This window comes from Caretta caretta, chromosome 11, assembly GCF_965140235.1.
Source record: "Caretta caretta isolate rCarCar2 chromosome 11, rCarCar1.hap1, whole genome shotgun sequence".
NCBI lineage: Eukaryota > Metazoa > Chordata > Testudines > Cheloniidae > Caretta > Caretta caretta.
In genome coordinates, this window is record NC_134216.1 from 28,409,112 (window position 1) to 28,435,508 (window position 26,397).

Genomic DNA, 26,397 nt, shown 5'->3' on the forward strand with positions numbered 1-26,397 from the left:
GGGGGTCACAACCCCCCGACCTAGCAATATTCAATAAAACTGAATATTATAGTTAGGACTACAGTTATTCCTCACCCAAGCATGGATCAACCACCATTATGTAGCGGTATTATGTGTCAAAGGTACTATAGCTAGGTTATATAAGTATGCAAAAAGCCAATGGTGTCACTTGGAAGAGCTACATATTTCTCTTTCAAACAGACAGAGAACTTTCCACTGTTCGTTAAATAAATTTGTTTTATTCACAAAAGGCAATGCAAACATACTGTACGCAAAAGGCCAGTTGGTTACTCCAATGGAACAAATCTACTATTAACACTCCAAATTCCCCAAAGACAGTATTTTCTATAAACTGCAGTCCCCTTCTCCCTCCACCCAATAATCTTACTTTAGATAAGCATTTAAACTCTTCAGTTTAAATCTAGACAAAGAGGCAGTTGGAGCCTAACCTGCAAAATGAGTTTACAGAATGCATTCAATCACACAGCACTATGGGGGCAGCTCACCAGGCAGGGTAAAGTTGTCACACTTCCACTGATTTCAATGATGCTATGAAAATTTACACTAGCTGAGGATCTGCCCCTTCTTATTTCCTTTTCTTCTTCCCTTCATCTATTCAATCTTTACTAAAAAGATCAAAATAATTTTGATCAGTTTCATGTATAATTTACCTACTGTAAGCGTAGAAAATATCCTAAAAAGACATTCAATAAATTTATAGGTACCAAACCTGCTCATATTTAATATTGTGGTGTATTTCTTCTTAGAAAAGATGCATAGATGTAAGTACGGAAAAAAGCTCTTATAGGAAAGCAGTTACAATAATAGAATAGAGCTGCATTTATAGCCGCCTGCACCAGCTTTCTTCTCAAAATGACTACTTTTCATTGAGTTGTACTACTCCAAAGGACAGCAGCTATGAACATGAAAGTCCACTCATCAAAACAAAATGAACACAGAACATGTTTTAATCTTTAACAATTACCTTAATTACCAATTTTATTTTGGAATACTGGAATTTCTAAAAACAAAGATTTATTAAATAGACAAGGTGCTTGTCAACTCAAAAGTATCTGAAATTTTAAAATCCTTTAAAACATTCTCTGCATGGTGATATTACAGATAAATTATGTCCTCACATATTGTTCAAGTGAAAATGTGACATTTTTACACAAGTTTTTTTTAGCAGGTAGCAAACAACTCAAAGTAGAATAAAGTTTACGCAGTTTGTATTTGACACCCATGGAACAAAGTTAAATACAATAATAAAATTCTCATTTTAAAGTTGCAGAAACTTGTATTTTATATGAAAAAGCAGAAGTTATCTACTATTTACTCCCAATATAAGACAGCAGGTATAAACCTAATGTAGAAATCTGAAGTTAAACAGTTCCTTTGGCAGCATATTTAGTTACAATCAGGCCTTAAAAATAAATATGATAAGGTATAGAAGAATGAAGAGATAAAACTGATCCTATTAACACCAAAACCCTCTAAATACAATTTTAACAACAATCAAATATTTTACACTATCTACAACTTTCAGAAATGCCTATGATTTGGATTACAAGAGATTATAGGATGCCAAATCCTGCAATATAAAGTGTCATGGGTTTTTGTTTTGTTTTTAAGAGTGTGTATATATATGCATGTGTATAAAATCTCAGACACAAATGGGCATATATACTATTCATACTTCATATATTATAAAGAACAAAATATCGAACACTTTAATCTAACTCCGAGCCAACTCTATTAATCCCAAATTAAGATATTGGGTAATATTTATATTGTCAAAAACTTTGAATCCAATAAAAACTTTCCTTATATTTCAATGACAAACATGAAAGAACCTATATTAATGTTAACGGGGTTTAATTTGATTAACTATTTGGAATAAAATAAATCCTTGCATACAAATTTTCTAATAGCAAGAATTTTCCACAAGAATTTTGAAATCAATTTTCTTGGTTCTTTCCCCTCCTTCCCCCCCACAAAGAACACAAGGAATACATTACCAAAATATTTTAAAGGTGTCAGATTAAAGCACTTTACATTTATACTGAACAGCTTCACCTGGAAGGATAATGCCAAATTAAAACACTGGAGAGGAAAATCTACAGCTCCAGTTACACAAACTTGAGTATCAAATGATCAGGTACTGAATACCTTATTGTTCCAACATGAAGCTGCATCTGAACAAGATCATACTAAATAATGTATTTAGTAACAGTAAGACAAATGGAGGTGGCATTGAACAGATGGCGAGTTTTATTTTGGGAGAACACAAGGAAGATCTACCATGTAACAAGGTCTCATCCGGTAGAAAACAATGTACATCAAACACTCATTTGTGGACAGGCTTTCAGATTTCCATGCATTTAACCAAGATATTTTGTTTATCAAAGTTATTTATATCCATTATTCTTCCCAATCTAAATGTCAGCCATTCATAACAAAATTAAAAATATGTATAAATATAATCATATTAAGAAGCCAAGTAGGTAAGCCAAGTAGGAGAGTGATGTGCAAATTTCCAGAAGTTAAAATAACAAAAAGGAAAGAAATCCCACATTCTTGGAAGATTATCCAGCTCTCGTAGTTCATTTACTCTATTACAAAAAACACCCATAACAATTAAAGTGTCAGGAAAAGTCTCCAGATCTTGTTTCTTTTCCACTGAATGCTACAGGTCCTCATGCATGAGGTGATTCCTTTTTTAAAGGCATGCTTGTCATTTTCAGTGTGTATCCATTCCTTATGTCCAAAGAGGAAAACAGTCCCACTAACAAAGGACCTTGGCTTTGGATCCACAGTGGTATAAGTATACACTCTCAAATATATTCATCTAGACAAGTGAATGGTGACAGTGAGAGGAAAGCCTAAAGAAGACGAGAGCTTTGTGGTCCATAAAGGTAACTTGTGCTCTTGGAGCTCACCTCCACCATTTTCAGAGCAAACAAGGCAGACTCCCACTGGCCTCTGATAAACAGCACTCCTGAGCCTCTCTCTAACCAAAGGGAATGCTCTCCCACCCTTAAACAAACATGAACAGCTCTCCCACCCTTAAACAAACATGAAGACAGATTTTACAAATTGCCAGCTAAGTAACCTGCAACCTCAGAGCACCCGTTAGTTTGTTGCATCCTCTACCCACCTTTGGAAAGGAAAGATGCTGGGAGTGCCACCCCTTGTGGAGAAAAAGAAAGAGAGCTCCCTAGCTCCCAACCCCCTCCCCCTACACCACCACGACCACCAATTCCTTGCAAGGGAAACAGAAGACCCCCTTGGAACTCCAAATCAAGTCTGGCAACACTGCAAAAAAAATAACCCCTAGAATTTTCATATTGTTGTATTTACATGGTCCTCATTGCCAGAATATCAAGGAATAGTCTCCCTCTCCGTTCACACTTGCTTTATCATGCAATTGTTCTTTTAGGTAATGCATCTCATAAAGCAGAACTGCTTATGGTATAACAAACAGACCTATAAATTTGTCTAAACCACGGGGGTTTGTTGGAAGAAATACTACTGAAGTGAAAAGATTCTCTAAAGCAGTGTAATGGAAAAGACTACAAAAAGAACAGATAAAGCAACATAACTAGATTTTAAAGCACCCTCTCAAGTTTCCAGAAAAAAAAGGAAAGGATTCTCTTATTTGAGTTTAGATTTGAGAATGATACTCCACGAGATTGAAAGTTTTAGCTGATGGAGGCTGCTTAAGTGGGGATTGAAATCATTTATGATTTTTTTTAAAATCATTAGCTCAAACTGTCTTTAGAAAGATTCTGAACTGTCAAACTTGAAGTACATTTAACTCTGAAATAATTGCTTAGCTTTATAATGCAGCAAATTGAGTTGTTCATTTTAATCAAGGGAAAGTGTACTTGTATACCAATGACAAGCTATTTAAATCATGAGGATCACCAACATTTATGAATGCTTTTAGGAATATGAGCTTGGTTTATTTTCAAAGGAGAGGCTGTGGATGGTAATTTGTTTGTTGCTGTGGAGCTGAATGAGGTGGAAGTGCCACAGGATAGCCTGCTCCTTGAGGCAAATTAGATGTAGAGTTCTGGTAAGCTGACATATCCACAGACATTCCCATATGTTGGGTGTAAGCAGCTGTACTTGTTGCTGACTGAAGGCCAGAGTTCTGGTTCATGTATCCAGAGTTTGACACAGAATCTGGTCCAGGACTGCAACAGAAAAAAAATCATTTTAAAACAGTGACAGTTATGATTACCAAGTTCATTTGCGTATCACACGATATGCCATTTCAAAACTGATTTGATTTTGCACATTTCTGAAGTAAAAAAATAGAACAAAAAATTTTACTGACATTTACCCACCTCTGGACTTTTAGTGCTTACGAATCTGGGGGAAATCAAATTGTATATTAAAGTCTTGCTGAAGTGTTACCTTAAATATGAAGCTTGAGCAGGCTGAGTTGCTCCTGAAGAATTTATAGTTTGAGGCAGGGACCTCAGTTGGCCCATCTGATCAGGTCCTAGACCGTAGCCTTGGGGAAGAGTGACTTGATGCATACCCTGAACCATGTAGTTCCCACCATGTGGTTGTACAGAATATGGCTGTAAATGAAACAGAACACACACCATGCATCAACTTGGCTGAACTGAACAGTAATATATATAATGCAAGAGTACAATCCTCAGGTTCTGTTATATGTGTAGAGCCCTATGAAGCAGAAAATGGCACACTAAAGCCTGGAGAACAGGATTGCTCAGGAAGTCCACTTATTTGACTATCTCATCTCGAAGAATGAAACTCTCTCCGCTTCCCCCATCTCCCAAGCATGTGTGTGGATGGGAATTTAACAGAAGATACACAGATACTGTGGATCACAAACTTTGTTAGAGGAAGATTAGCTGATGTTCATTTGAAGACATTTCTAGCTGCAGTAAGGTATGCAGCTCCCTCAGGTGATAAATGCACTGCCTACATTCATTCACTCTGCCTCATTTTTCTAACATTCCATCCTTAATTTGCACTGTTGCCATTTCAAATCACACTGTAGGCAAATGTTTTCAGCAGGAGGATTTGGTGGTGATTTTTAACCTGTACCTCCCTTGTATATACACTCTAAGTGACTTTGTAAGTTAGTACATTTCATAAGCTAGGAGATAAATAAACGAGGTACACGACAGGAAAAAAGTTAACCTTGCTATAAATCTTATATTATGTCAAGAAATGCAGAAATTAACACTAAGGAGGCACAATTCACACTTGATAAAGGAGAAACAGAAGTTGAGACCCCGTTTATCAGGTTATTTGTACTGGTGAAATGTTGCATCTTAAAGACATACTTAAATGAGCAGAACATTTCCACGGTGTATTAAATGGCATGTATCCTACGTAAATAACTGATTTTTCTTGAAGTCTTTACAATTCAAGCCACAGGCAGGGTAAGCCAATACAGCATACACACACATCAAATATGAATATTGCACACATTGGTTTTGGATTTGGAATGAAGTATACATACATAGATGGAAATACATAACTTTGTGCAATACAGCTGTGCTTAGCACCATTTTGCTGTTTTTTCCACATCAGAAAGCACTATTTCAGAAGAGATCAGCAATATTAAAAACTCCAGCTGTCTCATGTCCAAAATTTCTTTTCTCCCCCTAATGAATTTTTCATCATTTTCCAGAGCTCAAAGCACAGTATAATGGCTAAGTGCATCTTCTTTGATGTGGCAGTTACTATGGTAACTATTCTTTTCACATTGAACAATTAACATTCATTTAAAACCCACCTAAAATATGCAGGCATGTTCTACTTTTTCTTTCTAAGTGTCTCCTTTAAATACGTCTTGCCTTTTCTCCTTTTTTGCTTTCATAAATGAACATATGTTGGGTACATAAGAGTTCATTCTGAATCCAATATTGGACTTATTTAACCCACTAATGCACAAGGTGTTTGTTATTTAAAAGGGGGGAAAACCCACCAGATAGTGATACACCCAAAGTGATATATCCAAAGAAGAATGACTATATCTGGAAGAAGTGCATTGCCCTCATGATGCAACCATATTAGAAAGTTCAATCATGTCCCTGAAAATAAATAGAGTAACATTTTCTTTTGGGATTAAGGAAGGACATATGACTCAGTAAATCTATCCCTCTGTGAAACACAGGAGTATAAAAAAATGTTTTGTTGAGTGAGTCACTGAGAAAACTAGTTAACTGGGTTGTTAAACTTCAACACTCAGAATACAACATCCTTCTACTAACTATACAGCAAAGATTAACAATTGCATTTTAGTGCTAGAAGATACCTATTTTGTTCTAGTACATTTTATTCTACAGGATTTAATGATCATGAGGAAACATCAAATTGTTTAGAAGCTAGCAATAAAGCCTGTTCTCCTTTATGCTTTGTTATCACCCTTTAAAAAGAAGATGCATATTAGGAAAGCCTCTGTTTTCTGAAAAGGGTACTGACCTGCACTGGAACACCAGCTGATGTGGGTGGATAATTTGCTGGAGGATGGAGCTTTGAATAGGCTGAATACATAGGCGCTTCATTCATCAGTTTATTATAGAGTTCCAAGGCTTCTAGAACTTTCACATTCAATTCAGACAATTCTGAATGTTTCCTGATTAAAAAACAAACAATTTACTCAAAACTCCTTCAGAGTTACTTATACCTTTGGGTATTTTGCAACAGTTAAACTAAGAAGGTCTTTAAGCACAGTCTTAACTAAATATGAAAAAAAAAATAAGACATTTATTTGTCTTTTTAAAATGTCCAGCTCCATTCCGGTTATCATACTGATGAACCTTGGGAAAGTACGCAAGAGAAGAGGTTGGGGATTCTTCTTATAGTCAAATTGAAAAAAACAACTCTGTCACTCTCTCTTTGCTATCTTCTTCTTTTACCCATTTATCATCAAGTCTCCTCAAAGGTCTAGGAGAAATCACTGCATTTGAGTATGTTCCCTTATAGATAACAGTCATCAGCAAATTGAAAGTTAGGCTCATAAAATTTTAGACATACTGCTACTGCTGTCAATGAAAAAATTGCAACTGTACATTCTTCCCTATTTAGATTGGAAGCTCTTTAGGGCAGGAACTGCATCTTGTTTATTTATTTATACAGAACCCAAACACAACAGGGTCCAGATCTTGTTTGGGGCCTTTAAGGCCCCACTAAAATGAAAATCAAACTAAATATTAAGAAGTTAAAACAATAAAGAGTGAGCTTGTAATTTTATATTCTATATTTTTTACTTTAGGTAGGTGAAAAAGGGGACAGGTATAGTAAAATGTGGTAATCCCATGCCCAGTCTAAGACCCTGACAAATAAAGGTGAAGCATATGTAACAGCGTTGTACTTCTTGTTTGAAAACACAAGAAAGAGACCGGCTCACCTATCAATCTCCTCTAGTTTTTCATCTATCATAGGACCCATCTGTTGACAGATGTCTGTGAAGACAAAAGTGTAATATATTGTACAATTAAAACTTTAACCCTAGTCAGGGGTAAGAATATATTTTAGCCGAGTACAGCCATATTAATGGAAAGATTATAATATTTGTCTACTACCTAGTCTTTTTTTAAATTTTGCTCTTAATTTTAAATATCATCATTAAAGAAACCAATAATTTTCCAGTTATTTCAAAAGGAGGAGGGAAAGCAAGAATTAGTTTGCTATATAACTAAAACTACTGCCTACAAACAGCATTGAAATTTCACCAAATTTCTCAAATAATCCTCTCAAAACTGCTTCATCTACATCTAATGAAAATCAATTACTTTAGAGCTACAGCACAGCATACCACCACCAATGAGACTGCATATTGCATGACGTTTAGGAATTCATGCAGTGACAGAGATTTAAAAAAATCACTAAATATATTGTCAAGAAAAGGATTACAATGTAAAATATACCTTCCATTACTAAGTGTACACTGTCCATTAAGGAAGGGATATTTAATAAAACAGAAAATATAATGCCACTATATAAACCCATGGTATGCCCACACCTTAAATACTGCATGCAATTTTGGTCGCTCCATCTCAAAAAGATAGATTAGAATTGGAAAAGGTACCGAGAAGGCCAATAAAAATTGATTAGGGCTATGGAACAACTTCCATAGGAGGAGAGATTAAAAAGACGAGGACTGTTCAGATTAGAAAAGACAAAAGGGGGATATGATAGAGGTCTATAAAATCATGAATAGCATGGAGAAAGTGACTAAGGACGTGTTATTTACCCCTTCACAAAACACACAAACCAGGGGTCACCCATGAAATGAATAGGCAGCAGATTTAAAACAAAAATAAGGACGTACGTCTTCACAAAATACACAGTCAACTTGTGAAACTCATTGTCAGGGGGATGCTGTAAAGGCCAAAAGTATAACTGTATTCAAAAAGAATTAGGTAAGTTCATAGAGGATGGGTCCATTAGGGGCTATTAGCCAAGATGGTCAGGGATACAACCCCATGCTCTGGCTGTCCCTAAACCTCTGACTGCCAGATGCTGGGATTGCATGACAGGGAATAAATCACTTGATAAATCCCGTCATGTTAATTCCCTCTGAAGCATCTAGCACTGGCCATTGTCAGAAGACAAGAGACTGGGCTAGACAGATCACTGGTGTAACCCAGTATAGCCATTCTGATGTTCTTTTTTTACAGCGATATAGTATTTTAAAACATCTATCCAATTATAGTTCACCCAGTCTCAAGAAATAGATTTAGTTGGTTATATTCTCCCTCATCCTCTTAGCATAATTTCTCTAAGAACAGAAATGGCATTAATTTTTTCCTTCCTAGCACACACAAAACAGGTATTTTGATTAGTTTAGGGAGGTATTTTTTATAATGTGTACATGAACATGTTCATATGAGATACTCCAAGGGAAGCTCTTGACAGAGAGCAAACATTTTCATATAGCGCAACAGGATTTGAGAATATCAAACGCTATTACCAGTTTCTTTACCCAGAGTCACTTGTTCCTCCAGGACAAATAGCTCCACCTCAAGCAGAGTTCTGACAGCACCATGGGTCATTCAAAGTGATGTTTTCAGTGCCCTAACTTTCAGAGGCTGAGTAAGTCAATTATGCAATATATAACAAGAAGTCTATTTAACTAACAATTGCAGATTTTGGTCCCAACCATATACTAGCCTAATACCACCCAAGACCCAAGCCCAACATACCTATTGGAGCCTTCTATCAGTACAGACCAAGAGTACTTTACATTTAAAGCTCAGAGACCTCTCAAGTAAAATGAGAGAAACAAAAAACAAACTATGCTTTTGTTCTTAGCTGTAGAATGACATACTAAAGTTAGCATGTTTAGTAATACTCATAAGAATACTGATAAGAATACCTTCTAAGTCTAGAAGGTCTGGTGAATCAGGCTTTGCATCTGTAGGATCTATACTCTGAAGTACCTGCAGCGCTCTATCCATTTTATCCTGAATGACAGATAAAAGATTTTTAAAATGTAGTTTTCTCTAAAACATAGCACAGAGTTCTCTAGTTTTCATTTGAAAATGGAAAAATGCCTCTCTTATAAAGAGATCTAAACAAGGTTTTTCTCCACTGTCTATTTTCACCAGTCAGCACAGAAAGAGGTTGTGATAGCAGAGAAGTCATCCCAGCACACCTCTTTCAGTCAGGTGCAGTGCTGCAGCTTGGCTCTACTTGAGTTTCCCTTCACCTGGGTTATAAGCAAATCCGGACAGACCTTTTTACTGAAGAACATCCGCTTCCAAGAGTCTCATTTATTAATGACAGTCAGAAGCGAAAGGCAGACCTTACTCAGATGCACCTGGGGACAGACATTCATCATCTTGGGCTCAGTCCAACTACTTTTTCCTTCAGGAGATATTTCTTTCTTGTACCTGGAAACAATCTCTTTTTGGAACCCCTCCCAGCTCCTTCTATAGGAGCTTCTCTTTTCTATAGCTCAGTCTCTTTTCAGTCCTTCCTTAATGAGCTTCCCTCTTCCCTCCGCTCATTCCCAATTGGCTGGTGGGAAAGGGGAGTCTTGCCCTGCCCTCTTTGCAAGGCTCCTAGCCCCAGACCCCTAAAGGTACAATGACAGGATTTCCTCCCCAGCACCACTAAAATCCTGGGACTGCTTTCTCTCTACCCATATCCCCCTTAGGTCCTTATATCTATTGCTTTCAAACCTTAAAGGGCTACTACTGCCCTTAAGTGGCAGACTACTCCATAACAGATGTACAGACTAATATTTTCATAAAACTTGTACAAAACACTTAACTCCACATTTTGTATTAATTAAAAATGTCTGCTTCCAGAACAAGATATTAAAAGGTACTAGTGGACTCAAGAGTGTTTAAGGCTAGACTGGCAATGCTTAAAGAGTATTGGAGATCTAAGCAGCCACAAGCCAACCTTTCACACATCCTCTATACCTGTCAACAAATGCGTGTGTTCTGGAATGCTATATTCAGTGCTTTCCCAAAAGAGTTATTTTAAGAAAATGGAAATCTGCAATTCCTCCCTCATACACAGACTGGCTGAGTGAGATCTCTACTACTGCATTAGTGAAAAAAGGGACTCAAATAGAAGTGTGTGGAAAAAATACAAGGAAGTCTAGTCACACATGAAACTATTGCATACCTTTGCAGTTCAGTATATATTAGTTCCCGATACTTGTGGACTACATTCTCACTGTATCTATTTAGTCACTTCAATTATTAATGCCCTACATGACCTTTATAGGTACAGGTGTCCATCCTCCCCCACCCCCATGGTTTTGTAGTGCACACTGAACTTTATTATTTATATGCTATTTTCACTGTGTGTATGTATTTCTATATATTATGTTTATATGTAATATAAAAACAATCAAAAAGTTTATAAAATAATGATTGCATACCTCATCTATATAAACAGGTTCAGGTTCTGCTGTCTTAACTTCTTCTGTAGTATCTTCAGTAACAAGGGGTTTATCCACAGTAGCTAAGAGAACATGAGTGTCAGTTCCTCTTCTTCATCTTTGTTACTATACTATCCTAAAAATACACCCTCCTATTCTAAAAAAAACAAATATTCAACACTGCATAGTTTAAACTGTTTTCTTAGGCCCGAGTACAAATACAGTCTTTGATGGCAAATCTTTAAAGTCAAAGAGAACTTAAAAAAAAAGCAAATGACTCCCAGAAAGTGATGCTCTTAGGTCTTCGAAGAGGGGAGAAAACATTGCATTACAGCAAAACAAACTCCAAGTTGATCACTTTCTGAATGTGATAGATTTTACTTGGAATTTAATCCATTGTTCCTTGGACAAACATTCAAAACTGTGACTCAAAGTCAGTAAGGGTAAGTGTCTATTTGACCACCAATTTCTAAAACAACCCCATCATTCTCATGTTTTATATCATGGAATTTTAAGATGCTCATGTAAATGTTTAGACTAACTTATAAAGATAAGGTGGATGAGGTAGTAATATCCTTTACTGGACTAACCTCTGTTGGTGAGAGGCTTGTCTCTCTAATATCTTGGGACCAGCATGGCTACAACAACACTGTATACATAGAATTACTTCTGAAAGTACTGGTGTGAATCAAAGTATCAATTTTTACCTTAAACTGAGTTACACATGAGCATGAATATAATTCAGTGTTAAACTCATGTCTAATGGCACACAGAATCCAGGCTATATTCCGGCAACATTTTAGGTGGTAGATTCCTGGATTCAAATATAATTTTTTTTTTCATGAGAAACCAGAGTACATGAAACAACAGAACCAGCTTTCTGTAACAGGACAGTACAGAGGTTTAGCAAAAAGAAGACAAAAAACAGGGGGTGAAAATCCTGGTTCCACTGAAGCCAGAGGCAAAATTCCCACTGACTTAAATGGCGTCAGGATTCCATCCCTGGATTCTCTTCCTGGTGTACTGCATGACCCTGGGCAAGTTGCTGTACTGAGGGATTACAGAGAAGCCAAGTTGAATATTTCACTTGCCCACTTTTTTAAAGCATCACATGGTAGCTTTTAATATGTAACTTACCTGTCTCAGGTTCTTCATTTAAGTTAGAGGATACAAAGTTAGAAGGGAATAGTCCTACTCCTCTCTGATTTTCACCTTTCCACCAATTGGCATCACTGAGGAATTAAAATGTTTAATTAGAAAACTTTAAACATTCATACCATTAAAAACTACATTTACAAATAGATTCTAAATAGCTGGAGGTTCTTATTCCATCATTCTATCTTTCAGTTATTAGGGAGGTATTAGAGTGCTATTAATATAGCGTTAATCCTCAACCCTCTAACTCAGGCAAAACTTCATCAATATCAGTGATAACACTGCCCAAATAAAGGCTGTGTGGCCACTGGAGCAAATTGTGGAGTACCTTCTGCAAAATGCACGGTAATCAAGGGATCGGAACAACTTGCAGGATCAGGCCTATAGGACCTGCAATGTTCTGTGTTATTCTACTGTAGAGTATAGTGGAGGAAATTCAAGTCAAAAGATGCTGTCAATTTAGGAATTACAATCTGCCTGAAATTCACCCTTTAATTTTTGAGTTGCAGTGTATTTTCTTCAATTTTGTGCATTTGACAGCACCGTCTCAATACAGTCTGTTTCTCTGATTTATATGGGACCTTCACCCAGCAACAGAGGAGAGGAAAAGCATTTTTACAGACAGGAAAACTGTAGTAGTAACACACCAAAAATCAGTAGGACCATTCAGGGGGAAAGGTAGTGCCTGAAGCTTCTTTTAACTTGTCACAAATTAACTAAATTTTGAGTTGACTGCATCCCACTAACTTAACCTAAAAATTGTACACATATTACACAAATTGGGAAAAACAAAGGCAGAGCTACAGTTTCTGCTCTAATGCCTACTAGCAGAAAAAGGAGGAACAGTAAGTCACTGTTTGCTAAATAAGGACAATGCTGGCAGAGAATTAAGTTTTATTTTCCAGCTGAAGTCAGGGCAGCTGGTGGTGGCAGCAGCAACAGTGAAGAGTAAAATTCATAATTAAAGAAGTCTATGACTGTCCCATTAAGACTACATCTATAATTAGTCTGTAGAGCACTTTGATGATTTAAAGGACAACATAACTGTTAAACATGGTCCTAATCATTTTGTACCTGAACAAATGTGGACACAGTCAGTAGCCAGGGCTTTTATCATTTCTAGATGGAGCTTGAATTTATTATACATCATTACTGGATGTACAGAGTGCTTTATGTCAGGGTCAAAAGCAAAAATCCTTGCCTCACAGTACTCAGACTAAAGACACAAATAGTACCGATCTAAACTGAAGACAAATGAAATGTGGACGTCAATAAAGGGCTCTGTTGACTTCACAGAAGATCTATGCACAGGCTAGCTAAAAGTAATTGAAAGAAAAATAAGAGATGCTTAGAAATTATTAATTGGAAGCTGTTCCAAGTGTAATAGATGGTGTAAAAGAGGGCAATATAAGGAGTCGTAGAAAGAAAAAGAAAACACGCAGGACACAGCTCATAAAGAACCAACTTAAATGATCACAGCCAACATCATGTTTCAATAATAAAATACACCTTCATCTAAACACACTGTACCTGTCATCCAAAACGATGATAATTTCTCCACTTTTAAAGGTGAGCTCATTGTCCTCAACAGCTTCAAAGTCATACAGGGCTCGCACCTTCCTTAAGACCTTCTGATTGTTCTGCTGAATTTCTGCAGATGGGTATAAGGATTTAGTTTCCGTTTGCTGCTGTTTCTGCTCTTGCAGAGATAATTCAATAGCTACAGTTTGGAAAATAAAAAAAGTAAGTCTGTATACTTTATTATTTATGTATAAATAATTTTAGTTTCTGAAACGAGAAAAGTGAAAGACCAACTTCATAGAATATATTTTAAAAATGAAGAACATGATATATATCTGTTCTTCTGATTAAAGGTATTTTGAATTCAAATTTCTTATTCTTAAACTTTTAACCTGTCTAAACTTCAATAAGTTTACTTAGCCCTACAATTTGAAAGTTCAGAAGAAACTAGCCATGAACAAGTTCTGAAATAGATTATAAAAGCAAACATGTTAATTACAATAGGAATTTCAAGTTCACTATAAGACACAGCTTTCATGCTAACACAGTGATGTTACTGATAGTACCAGAAATCCTGTATACTAATTCTTTGCTGTGTCGTGTGAGTAAGGATATCTGTACTCAACATGAGAGCATAAAGAATAAAAACCATTCTAAAACCTCCATCTTTCAGAGTGGACAGATGGGGCGGTGAGGAAGAGATGGGATGGGGCAGAAGGGAAGAGGAGATCAAGAGCTCTATAAAGAGGAGGAACAGCTGCAGTACAAGCAGTGCCTCCAAGGCCCATGCCAGTGGACTGCATATGGGTGTAATACCTCTTATACACCACCTCCTCCAAAGCTTTTTTAAAAATAGCATATTATTCTCTCCTGACCTCCCACACCCTTATCACTTTCCATTCTGTGGAACAGTTTTCTCTGGGTACAGTTTTCTTTTTTAGTGGAAAATGTATGCACGTTAACAAAATGTGTTTCAGAGCACAAGTATAGAACACTTATAAGTGTTACATTTCTAACCAAAGGCTGTGACTAATAATTTACCTTTAGCTATATCTTCATCTTCTTTGGTTTTGCTTGATGATGCACCATTCTTGGCAGCACTTGTGAGAGTCTGCAAATGAATTGGCAACATGAATCCAGCTATGTTTCAAGCAAAAAAGAAAGCTCTACAGTTAGTGTTTTTTTAAAAAAAGAATGTATATGTAACAGTATTACATACGTACCACGCCATCATTTCATCACTAAGTGGAGATCCCTCACCCCCCACCCCCTCTTTTTTTTTTAAATTTACTCCCCATGGCTTCAGTTGTTTGTTTGTTGTAGACACAAGGAGACCATTTATTACTATTATTTCCACGCCTCTCTGCAGGACAGTGTGCCCCCAGCCTCTCATACTCCCCACTGTTGCAATGCAATTCCATGTAAGCACAGCAACAGCAGAGGAAGTCACACTAAACAGCACCTAGGTTAGGCTTTACAGAAAGGAGAAAGACCTTTTTGCTGTGATGATGAAGAGCCACCCTCCACCCCTACGAGTATTCCGTGTAGGGTGAAAGGAAGTAAAACTGGTTGTCTGCTACCTTAAAGAGATTAACAGGAAAAAAGCAAGGAGCATATACAACAGGGTGGGATTCTCCTTGAAGCTTTCATAAACCCTAGCAGAGAAGGCGCCTTGAGGCCCAGCAACAGTAGACTCAGTGTAAGGCCCCAGCAATGATACGGTTTCTCATGAGTCCTAAACAAACATTTTTTGCAAGAACAAATGTTAACGAGCAATAAATCCTTCAATCTCACTTGTCTGTAGGGCAATGCATGAGGTAATGTAGCTGAAAACATTCAGCCTGTCAAGACACAAACATAAAATTTTATCCACAAGAGAGACAATGAAGTGTAACTCGTCAGTAGTTCAGCAGTGCAAGCCTGGTCAAAGAACTCTCCATCCATGAATTCTAATCTTTGCCATATCTGTCATTTACAACATATGCGTTTACCTCCAAGTCCAGTCTCTTACTTTTGTTTTGACAAGTCCCAGTTGGTTAGCAGACAAAAAGCACCTCTCTCAATGTTAAGTAGGGCAAGATTCAAAGTTCATGGAACTATTTTATGCAGCACACAATACTTTCTCTGTCTTCTTTGTTTGTGATTATTCTAGCCAAATTCTGGAATGTACCATACACCTACTATACAGAGAACTAGCCATACCAGGATAGAGGGGTAGCCCCCATCACCCAGAGGAAGGGCAATTCCTGAATGGATGGATGGTTGTGTGGTTAAGAAATAGGACAGGGACTTAAGAGATCTGTTTCCAGCTCTGCAACAGATTAAACGCATCTGGAAGATCACTTGATCTCTCTGTACCTCAGCTCCCCATCTGGACCACAGGGACAACAATATTCATTTCATGGGGCATAGTGAGGATAAATAAGTTAATGTGTGAGATGTTCAAACAGTCACCATTAGTGCTACAGAAACACCTAGAAAGTGCACAGGAGGGAGGACTCACAACATGCAAGGCATTTAAATTCAAGCTACTGGACAGCTCAGAAAAGTTTTGACTAAGTCTGGGATGGTCAGGCATCAGATGCCACTCCAGTTTCCACAGTGGCAGCATGCAGCACAACTTAGTCATCCACTCATACATTCTGAAGGCGGGAAAGTAGTAAAAGAGGAAAATGAACAGATGTGTGCCTGGTTCTGGAAGGGAGAAGGTCACTCCTAAATGGGGACATGAAGCCACCTCTGGTTTTATAACCTGCTCTTTTAAACAGCAACAGAAAGATGTCACTTCAATAGATTATCAGTCTCTTACCCCCATATTCAAGACACAAGCACATCATTAGAAATATAATATGAAAAAAGTCTTTTGGCATGTGTCAGATCAGAATTATATCTGTCATTACCTGAGATCCAGCTGTAGGAAAAGTTACTCCCTCTTCTTTAAGAGATTTAATAGTTGCAGATATTAAGCTAAATTGAGGGTCCTTTTGAAATTCTTCTGACCACTCCATCATTAAAGCTTTTAGCTTTTCACATACTTTAGGATGAGCCTATAAAGACAAAGTTAAATAACAACTGTGTAGAGAGGGATGTTTACAGACATAAAAAGAGCAGAAATCACTGTATGCCAATAATTCAAAACCCTGTAACGTAAAAGGAGATTCAACAACAAACACTCACATAAAGTTATGATTGTATATGTTGCCGGCATGTCTTAAATAGTGCATTATATCTTACATGCCCAGGCAGAGTACACTATGAGGACAGTGAGTGGCAGCCAGCCCCAAAATTTTCCCACAACCTCCTGTGGATCCCTTATCCCTGCCTCCCAGGGTGAAGCGGGAACAGGGATCCCTGGGGGTTGCTGGAGCACGCTGCACAAAAGCCCTGGGGATAAACTTCACTGCTCCACAGCCAGGCCCGGGGATTGTGGGTGGGGGTGGGGGTGTGAGAGACAACGACGACACACATGTATGTTTTTCCTCCGCAACCCATGTTTTATGACAAAAAACCCCAAACATATAAAAACACCTTCATTGAATGTCCCCTTTTTAAAAGAATTGCAAAGTTTCGTTTTAACAGTGTGACAGCCCTGGAGATGGATGTCCTAATTATCCTCAGAACAGGTGCACATGGGCATTTTCCTGCCAGCGTGACTCAGCCTCGAGGTGGAGAGCCCAATTCTCAGATTAGATGGTAGTTCAGTATAAAGCCTTCTCAAACTGTAGTGACTCTACTGAGACACCCACCAAGAGCGCGAATGTACTCATGTTCTCCTTTTGGGCGTCTGAGTCCCACCGATAGCACAATTACAGTCAGGAAACAGTGTGTGCAGTAGTTTTCCCACAGTGCAACACATCTGTTGGTCGAGAGTGTCAGCACCAGGGGAGAGGGAGGGGCACTAGACACTCTGGGGTAGGGTTACTTTGACTCAGGTCTGGACAGCGTGGACACCACAACCCTAGGTTCAAGCACGGGTCAGAAAATCCTTGACCTAGGGTTAGAAATGCAGTGTAGAGGCTCAAGCCCAGAGTTCCCGACACAGGTCCCCTGACTCCAGTTCCACTTCCCTAGGCTTATATTGCTGTGCAGACACACCCTAACGGGCTGTTTAATTGTGGTGCAGACATTCGGGCTCTAAGACCCTGTGAAGTGAGAGGGTCCCAGAGCTCAGGCAGCCTGAGCCCAAATATCTACACCGCACTTAAACACACCCTCAGCCCGAGTCAGCTGGCACAGGCCAGCCGCAGGTGTAATTGAGAGTATGTCTAACATGCCAAAAACCTCAGATTAGTTAGTGGAATTTGCTTTAACCTTGGAAAAATTATTCACTTTATCTAACAGTGTTCCAATGGTTTTATTCTTAAAGGATCTTCACATAGTAAGGGGATCAGTTCTAAAGCCCATCAGCCTCTCTCACAAGACAGCCAAGATCCTCAGATGCTGTAAATCAGCATAGTTCCATTACCCATAATGAAGATATGCCAATTTACACCAGCCAAGGACCTGGACCTGAGTTTGCAAGCCACGTGCAAAAAGCAAGTCATCATCAGATAGTATCTCTCTCCCCTACAACACTACTAAAGAGAATGCTCCAGAATACACTATAAATATAGCTTAATAACAATCTTATCACAAGATTAAAACATAGATGTTTGAGGATTAAGACTGAGTTTATCTGCTGTAATGAAGTCACTTGTTACTCCAGAGAAACCTCTTTAAGATGTTCAGCAACCAGCATGAGCATATTTACAGTGAAAAGCAGCCCTAGGATAGTTTTCTTAAGGAAGAAGACTACCATTTGCCAGGAAAAGGTGCAAGTCTTCGATGCTCTTTTTCATTCTTACGACCTTTTCTTCTGAAGGGATGAAAAGACAGTGGAGGAGAATGGGGACTTTCCCAATCACATGGTGAACAATATCCCTAGGTAGACCCAGTTTTTCAATAGGATTAGAGGGAACACTTCTCAACTACAAGTGCTGTTTTAACAGAATATGAAGGACAGATTATCTCGGCAACAAGAGGAGAGTGCAGACTTTGATACTTATTCCTCCTTTTGTTCCTTCCAAAAGGGTAAACCATCAGAAATTTTGTCAGAAGGAATAAACAGCAGAGGTCATTCTAATATGATATGGAAGACCAGTTTGCACTAAACATCCAGATGATGGGTGATGATGGAATCTGATGGTGGTTTGAAGTTACTCTCTCTTTCCCCAAAGCATCCTGGGGAGCAAGAAATGAAAATGAAATCCAAAAATAAAAGAAAAAGGTCAAAGAGTTGGTAGTCATGGGCTGAAGACCTCCCATTGCATAATTCACCATAAAACTTTTCTCTTTTATGCCTCATAACCAATACCTCTTCCTGAGTAAGGGCAGCAAACACAGGAATTGCCAAACTGGATCCATCTAATCCAGTATTCTGTCTCCAGCAGTGTCCAGTACAACATGTGTCAGATTAACTGGGGGGGCGGGGTGGGGGGAGAGCAGATGTGAGATAATCTGCCCTCCTGTTCCCCTAATCCCCAACTGCGATCGGCTTAAATTCTGAAGCATAAAGTTTAACATCCCTTTCAACAAACTGTTAGCACTAAAAACTCTGGATATTCTTGTTACCCATATAAATTTCCAAACTCCTTTTTGGTCTTGCTAAATTTTTGGCCTCACTGCAATAACCTGTGGCATAATTTCAGTCTAATCATGCTGTGTAAAAAGTAATTTCATTGACTGTCCCTTTGTTCTCATGTTATGAGACAGGATGAACAGAATATCCCAACCTCCCTTCTTTATGCCATTCATTATTTTATATACTTATGTCCCTCCCTTCTAAAAAGAACAATCCCAATCTCTTTTCACAGTAGAGTTTTCCCATGTCCCTAGTCATTTTCAATGATGTTCACTCAACCCCTCGCCCCATAATTATGAACTATGAAAGACTTCTACCAAATTAATGAGAGACAATTTCCCTTTGCAGGAACCATGCTGATTAGGTCCTATGATATCATGATCCTCCAGGTGTTTTATTATTCTATTTTTAATTGTCATGTCAACCAGTTTACCAGGTACAGATTATATGGCACTCTAGTATTTAATATCTCAGTCACCCACAGAGCCTTTTTTTAAATAGGGGTTAAACATTTGCTATCCTCCAATCCTCTGTTTCCGCTGCTCTTTTTTAATAAGATTGCATACTGTTGTTAGCAACTCAATCATTTTCATTCTTGGGCTTCTTCAGAACTCATGGAGGTACCATCTGGGTCCTGTTACTTATTGCTTTTTAAATTATCAGTTTGTTCCAGTATCTCTTCTAACGCCTCAATTTCTGATAGTCCCTCACATTTAAAAAAAATACTAAGCAGATCTGGGGTTAGGAAACTTTCCAACAGCCCATGTGGTGAAGACTGAGTCATTTAGCTCCTCAGCAAAATCCTTAGCTTTCGTAATTACTCCTTTTAACGCCTGGTGATCCACCAATTATTTTACCAGGCTTCCTGATTCTGACATATTAGAATTTCTTTCAGGGTGGATAAAAATAGGATTTTTTTTTTATTTAAAAAAAAGAAAGGGATTTTTTTTAAATTTAAATAGGTTTTTTCCTCAAAAAGCATTTTATCAAAAAAATCCAATCTAGTTTTAATTAAGATACATTATAGCTCAAAGATACCATCATGGAATAGGGATTATAAATTCTAAATCTATAGTATGAGACAATATAATCATGTAATGTTTAAGAAAAGTTTTGTAAATGAGTTCCAATACTTCATGGATCTTATGGGGTTCCAGGGGCTTCTGTATAGATCATTTAGGTTAATTTTTCTATCTACCCAATGGGACTCAGTGCTCAGTCTAGAAGATACCATCAGAGACGCTTAGTTTTGCAGTTCTCAAACTGTGGATTTGTGTCTCCAGAGATAACATGCTTGTTAACAGCAAAAATGTTTTTAAATAATATATAGAGGTGAGAACAACACACCTCAACCCTATTGTCCCTCTGCAAATTTGTGTACACAGAGTCAATCCCTTCCCTCTAAAAAGTGCAAAGTTTCAAAAAGCTCAATGAACAGAAGATTGTTGGGGGCAGAATAGATCTGGACAAGGAGAAGAAGTCTGGAGGTAAATGTGAGAAGGGAGGGACAGGCAGTAGAAACAAAAGTGAAACTGTTTGAGTAGCATATTCCAGAAGTCTTGAGGTCTTTCTGAGGGTAGCCTTCATTGATTTGAGATCTACCATACCATTCTCTCACTAGAAGGGAAAACCCTATAATGGCAGCAGGCTGTAAAAGAGACCCAGTTTGGGAATATTTGAATGAAGTTCCTCTACTTGTGGGTAAGACAGGCATGTGTGCAAAATGCAAACAGTGCAACAAAGAAATGCAAGGCCTGGTTGCCCGAATGAAACATCATCATGAGAAGTGTTCCTACTCAGGAGGAAGCTGCCTTGAAGATGATGAAAGGAACATGTCTGAACATGCAGGATCTTCAGGTTGGTAAACGTTTTTATTTAATACTTCTTTCTTAAGGACTGCTGGTCTTCCTTCTGGACTATTCTTGAATTCTCATGTTTGAGCAAAAAAATATAGCTGTTACTCTATTGTACTATCATTTTAGATGCAGTTGTGATAAAAAAATAAATAGCTGAAATGGGCAGGTCTTCCTTTTACAGTTTCACCTTTAAAGTAGTACTGAGTGTCAGTGAATGCAATGAGTAATACTAAATGAGCAGTACGGTAATAATAATTAAATAACTGCATTGACTTATTTTGTTCAGGAGAATCCATCCTCAACATACAGGATTATGAAGACTATCCACCTTCAAGATCACCATCATTTTCTATAGTTTCAGAGTTATCTGCCAAGGACAGTGTTTCAGTCACATCATATTTGTCACACAGCCACAGTATATCACCTGTAGCAAAAAGAAAAAAATCTCCATCATCCAGAAACAACCATAGATAAGTTTGTGGTAAGAACCAGCAGATTACAAAAAGAGGTAATTGATGAAAAAACTGCCTGGTTTGTTTATGCAACAAACTCTCCTTTCCGTATGATTGAGAACCCATACATCATTAACATGGTTCAGTCATTAAGACAAGGATACAGTCCACCCAACAGAGCAGATGTTCCAGGCAAATTGCTGGATAAAGTGCATGAAAGAGAAATTGAGCAGTGTGCAAAAGGTCTAGAGGGTGAAATTGTTAACCTGAGTCTTGATGGGTGGAGCAATGTCCACAATGATCCTGTTGTACGTGCCTGTGTGACAACAGAAGATGGGAATGTCTTCTTTACAGAAACAATTGATACATCAGGAAATACACACACAGCAGAATACTTACAAGAAGTAGCAGTAAAAGTTATAACAAACTGTGAAAAAAAATTCAAATGTCTAGTACACGGCTTGGGCACAGACAATGCTACAACTGTATCCAAGATGAGAAGAAATTATTTAGAAGAGAGTCCCAAGCTAATAACATACGGTTGCAGTGATCATTTGATGCAACTCCTAGCCAAAGAGTTCAGTGTTCCAGAAATAAAGTCTAATATTGTTGAAACTGCAAAATATTTCTGTAACAACCACTTTGCAGCAGCCGCTCTGAAAAAAGTGGGAGGAACCAAGCTAACTCTCCCACAAGACGTGCGATGGAACTCAGTAGTGGACTGTTTTGAGCACTATATCAAGAATTGGCCTAATCTGATGACAATTTGTGAACAAAATCATGAAAAAATAGATGGCACTGTCACAGCCAAAGTTCTCAACATTGGGCTTAAGAGAAATGTTGAACACATGCTGAGTACCCTGAAGCCTATTTCTATAGCCTTGAACAAAATGCACGGAAACAGCTGCTTTATTGCTGACGCTGTTGAAATCTGGGAGGAGCTGAGTGAGATCTTAAAGAGAAATATGCAATGACTGAGTTAAATTACAAGCATAAAAAAAAAAAAAAAAAAAAAAAGAATGGGACAAGCACTATCTCCAGCTCATTTTCTTGCATATATTCTCAATACTCAGTACCAGGGTCAAACCTTAACTGCTGAAGAAGAGGAGTTGGCTATGACATGGACATCCAGCAATCATCCCTCTATAATGCCAACTATAATAAACTTCAGAGTTAAGGGTGAACCATTCAAGAAATATGTTTGCGAATGATGTTTTAAAGAAAGTCACACCAGTGAACTGGAGGAAGTCACTTAAGCACTTGGATTCACAGACTGTTGAAGTGATAATCTCACTTTTAACAGCAGTAGCTTCTTCTCCGGTGTAGAAAGAATATTTTCTTCCTTTGGACTAATTCATTCCAAATTGAGAAATCGTTTGGGACCTGATAAAGCAGGAAAGCTTGTTTTTCTTTTCCAGATTATGAACAAACAGGAAAATGAAGGTGAAGACGACTGAGTTAGCTGCAGAAACCAATATTTTAAGTTTCTTGTGTTGACATGGCTGACATAGTCAATTTAATTTTGGGGTTTTTTTTTAAAAAAATATTTCATTTAACTATTTTAGTTAAAAACAAACCTGATTTTTAAAAACTTGAATGTTTAACTAAATTCAAAAATTCATATGCTTGTTTTGTTAAAATATTATGTGTTTACTATTGAAGCAAAAAATCCAGAACACACAACGTTGTTGTTTTAGTTAAATAAAACAATTTAAATGTCTGTCTGGTGATGTTCTCCTCCTAATACAGCATGGCAAGAAAATCCTCCAAAATATTAATGATTAACCTGTTGAACTGGAGATATTTATGAAGTCACTGGGAGGTGAACTATCTGCTCCAATTACCTTTGGTAAATGAAATAACCAAACAATTATCATTTTCTGATATAGCTGTAAAGCTAATCTGAAAAGTTTTCAAAATAAATCACTTTAAAAATGTATAGTGTGTACCTTCTAAAAATGAAACCTACATTTATCTTTGAGTTGTGAAGAATATGTATTAAGGTTATAACAACCACAAAAATGCACTTTTATGTAGAAATCCATGATTGAATCGAATCTTTCTGACTAGTGATTTAAATTATGATTAAATCAATTTGATTTAAATCAAATCCACCCTGATTTCTTGTTTTAAAATATTTAGCTATTTGCTCTTTCAAATCCATTTTTAGCCCTTAGTTTCTCTCTTACCTACTGCCTGCTATAATTTGAGCTTCTGCTGAATGGCTTCACTGGAGTTAGATTTCCATATTTTGAAGGATTTCTGTTTGACTTGAATAGTCTCTTGAACTTTGCCATATAGGCTTACATCTCTCTTTCCTGTTTCTTTTTTGTTAGCATTGTGTGTGCCATTTGAGACTGAGAAAATCTAATGACAGCTTTCTACTTCTCAAACTAAGCTTAAACATTTACTGTTGTTAATCTAAACATTTTTAGGTTAGTATTTTTCCCTATGAACTTATTCCCACTCAAGCAAAAGATAGTTTCTTCAAGTAGGGGAGACCTCAACATTACCAAGTGAACCAAGTTTAGCAACATTCCATAATTTTTTTTAAGATTCCCATAGTAACTAGCTGCAAATTATTTAAGTCACAACCTTTGATATCTGCAAAAATCACTTCCTTAGCATTTTCCCCCCACAAATTAAAGCATTCACAGATTTCAGTGGTGAGTAAGACGTCAGTCAGTTGTATTTTCAAACGCATCAGAATTGGAAAATGTTATTTATAGCATATAAACTAAGCTTTACCACAAATATACTGAGAGAGCAAAACCATGTCAAGAATTTCATCCATTCTTATTATATTAAGTATATTTAGTAAGTTATAATACTTTACCTTATTTATTATACCACGTACTTCACTTGCAAAATCACGGGAACATATTTCTAAGTGAAAAATCTTTCCACAGTTTGACACACAGGCTCCTAGCAGCTGACAACAGAAATAAAATTGCAAAAAAAAGTTGAAGACAGCTGGTAGTGATTTGTTCAAAACACGAGTGTTTGTTGTTAAAAAAAAAGTGAGTAATATGGGCTAAATTCCATCTTTAGATAAGCATGCCAACTCCCACCAACTCCATCTAGCATTAAATATGTGTATTCATGGACAGAGTTTGGCTGTAATGGTTGCTTGAGTACATAAAGATACAGATGTAAAGTTCCACAAAATAATGTATAGTCTACTTACCGTTAGTGCTTGCAAAGCAACATGTGGGACCTTATGATTTACTCTTTTCATTATGGCTTTAAGGCAATCTTTTGCTCTAGAAGAGAATTAAGAGAATATCAGTGATAGTATAGTATAGTTCAGTCACTGTGAATTACAAATTAAAATGTCACCATGTTGTTAGCGTCCAGGGAAGTTAAGTCAGCCAATGAAATGTATGATACAAGTTTTAAAAGCCAGCAATTTAGCCAAGCCAAAACTCAAGTTTTCCATAACAGTACCAGCTTGGGAATTACCACCCATGGCTAGAGAGAGAACCACCTGAAGAAGATGGACCTGAAATAGACAACAAGGAAGAAGACCCTCTATACGAAGAAGCAATTGCCATGTTTTAAAAAGTGTGTTTTGTCTAGATATTGGGAAAAAAAATCACAGATCTAGGTGGATAAAAACAATGATTTTTTAAAATTTAAATCTTATTTGCTCTTTTTACCTATTTTAGAGTCAACTTGCTGAAGCAGCTGTTCTGTACTCTTTTTTTTTAATTTCTTAAGTGTTGGAAAGATTTCAGGTTTTATGGATTTTTTTTTTCAACGGAGAAGTTTCACAGTTAAAATGCTCATCTATGCTGAAAAAGTAAGTCCAGAACTTCATTAATGTTCGTACAGTGAAAACACCACAAAATAAAATTTAGAAGAAAGGAGCCCATACTACATTTGTAAACAAACGCCACCTTTGATATACGGAATTTCAACAGGAACATTTCAACTTTTTGAACCTATCAGGCTATATTTCTCAATCAGGTTTGCAGTTTGAAATCAGTGGGGTGAGAAGTCTCACTTTAATCTATTTTTGAAAAACTGGACATGTGGTAGATAGAGACCACAATAACTTTGTTAGTGTACTGAAAGTCTAAACAACTTTTCATTACCAACACTGAAGCAGTTTTGTTTTAAAAATGACAAAGATTTTATACGACTGAGTGAGAAGAGTTAAAATACAATTATAGCCCCAAAGTTGCATACACTTGGGCACATGCTTGACTTTAAAAGCCTAGGTCATCTGTTGAAGTTACTTTTAAGAGTAATTCAATAAATTGCATACCTGTTTAAGTGTTTCCTGTATCAGGGCCTTGATTTTCAGTATTTTGTTTTTGCCTATAGCAGTTTTGTAAACTTCAAATAAGATATGTCATCAGTAGTGGCATTAAAAAACCCATATCATACACACTTTAGCTTGTTATAGATTTTAATCTACAATTACAATAGCACTAATTCTAAAGTCAGATTTTAAACAGCTTCAACCTGATTAAAAACAGTGGTATTTTTTAACAAAAGAGATTTAAATCATTCTACCCCAACAGCTGTACAAAAATAATTTGGAATGTACAAGGATGGATATTAGAAGTGTTAAGGAAAAAAGTTGACTTGTTTTTCTCAAAGGCTAAGAAGCCCAAAACATTTGTTTGGTTGTGGGAGATCATTAAGACAGAAGAGCCTTTATCAAGTTAGAGGTTGCACCCTTATATTCTAGGGGAGGTAATAGAAAAATCACCTCTCCGCCCCATAAGATAGTTTATGTGCTTTCAGTGGTTACATCTAGTCCAACCCTCTTAATTTTTGTTTATAACTAAAATTTCATTATTTTTAACAGCTCACACAAACAAGAGACTCTGACCGGTGTGTGGTCTCACATATACAGAGAAAAATAATGTGTTTTCCTGTCATTTTTAGTTC

The 26,397-nt window shown here is 37.2% G+C and overlaps 1 protein-coding gene across 2 annotated transcripts in view; it reads right to left on the bottom strand.

Annotated features, from left to right (window-relative positions):
• Positions 1-219: 219 nt before the first annotated feature.
• STAM2 (signal transducing adaptor molecule 2) overlaps positions 220-26,397 on the bottom strand; it is a 33,423-nt gene continuing 7,245 nt past the window's right edge. Inside the window, exons 3-14 of one of the 2 annotated variants that reach the window (XM_048869396.2) lie at positions 24,683-24,758; positions 24,332-24,427; positions 16,468-16,614; positions 14,609-14,678; positions 13,577-13,697; positions 12,029-12,123; positions 10,892-10,974; positions 9,371-9,458; positions 7,400-7,454; positions 6,472-6,625; positions 4,423-4,592; positions 220-4,199 (exon numbers count right to left, since the gene is read on the bottom strand). In XM_048869396.2, the coding sequence (XP_048725353.1) occupies positions 3,971-4,199; positions 4,423-4,592; positions 6,472-6,625; positions 7,400-7,454; positions 9,371-9,458; positions 10,892-10,974; positions 12,029-12,123; positions 13,577-13,697; positions 14,609-14,678; positions 16,468-16,614; positions 24,332-24,427; positions 24,683-24,758 (1,384 nt within the window). In that variant the 3' untranslated portion in view covers positions 220-3,970. Of the gene's footprint in view, positions 4,200-4,422; positions 4,593-6,471; positions 6,626-7,399; positions 7,455-9,370; positions 9,459-10,891; positions 10,975-12,028; positions 12,124-13,576; positions 13,767-14,608; positions 14,679-16,467; positions 16,615-24,331; positions 24,428-24,682; positions 24,759-26,397 lie in introns of both variants that reach the window. The other variant, XM_048869395.2, reaches the window with a different exon arrangement.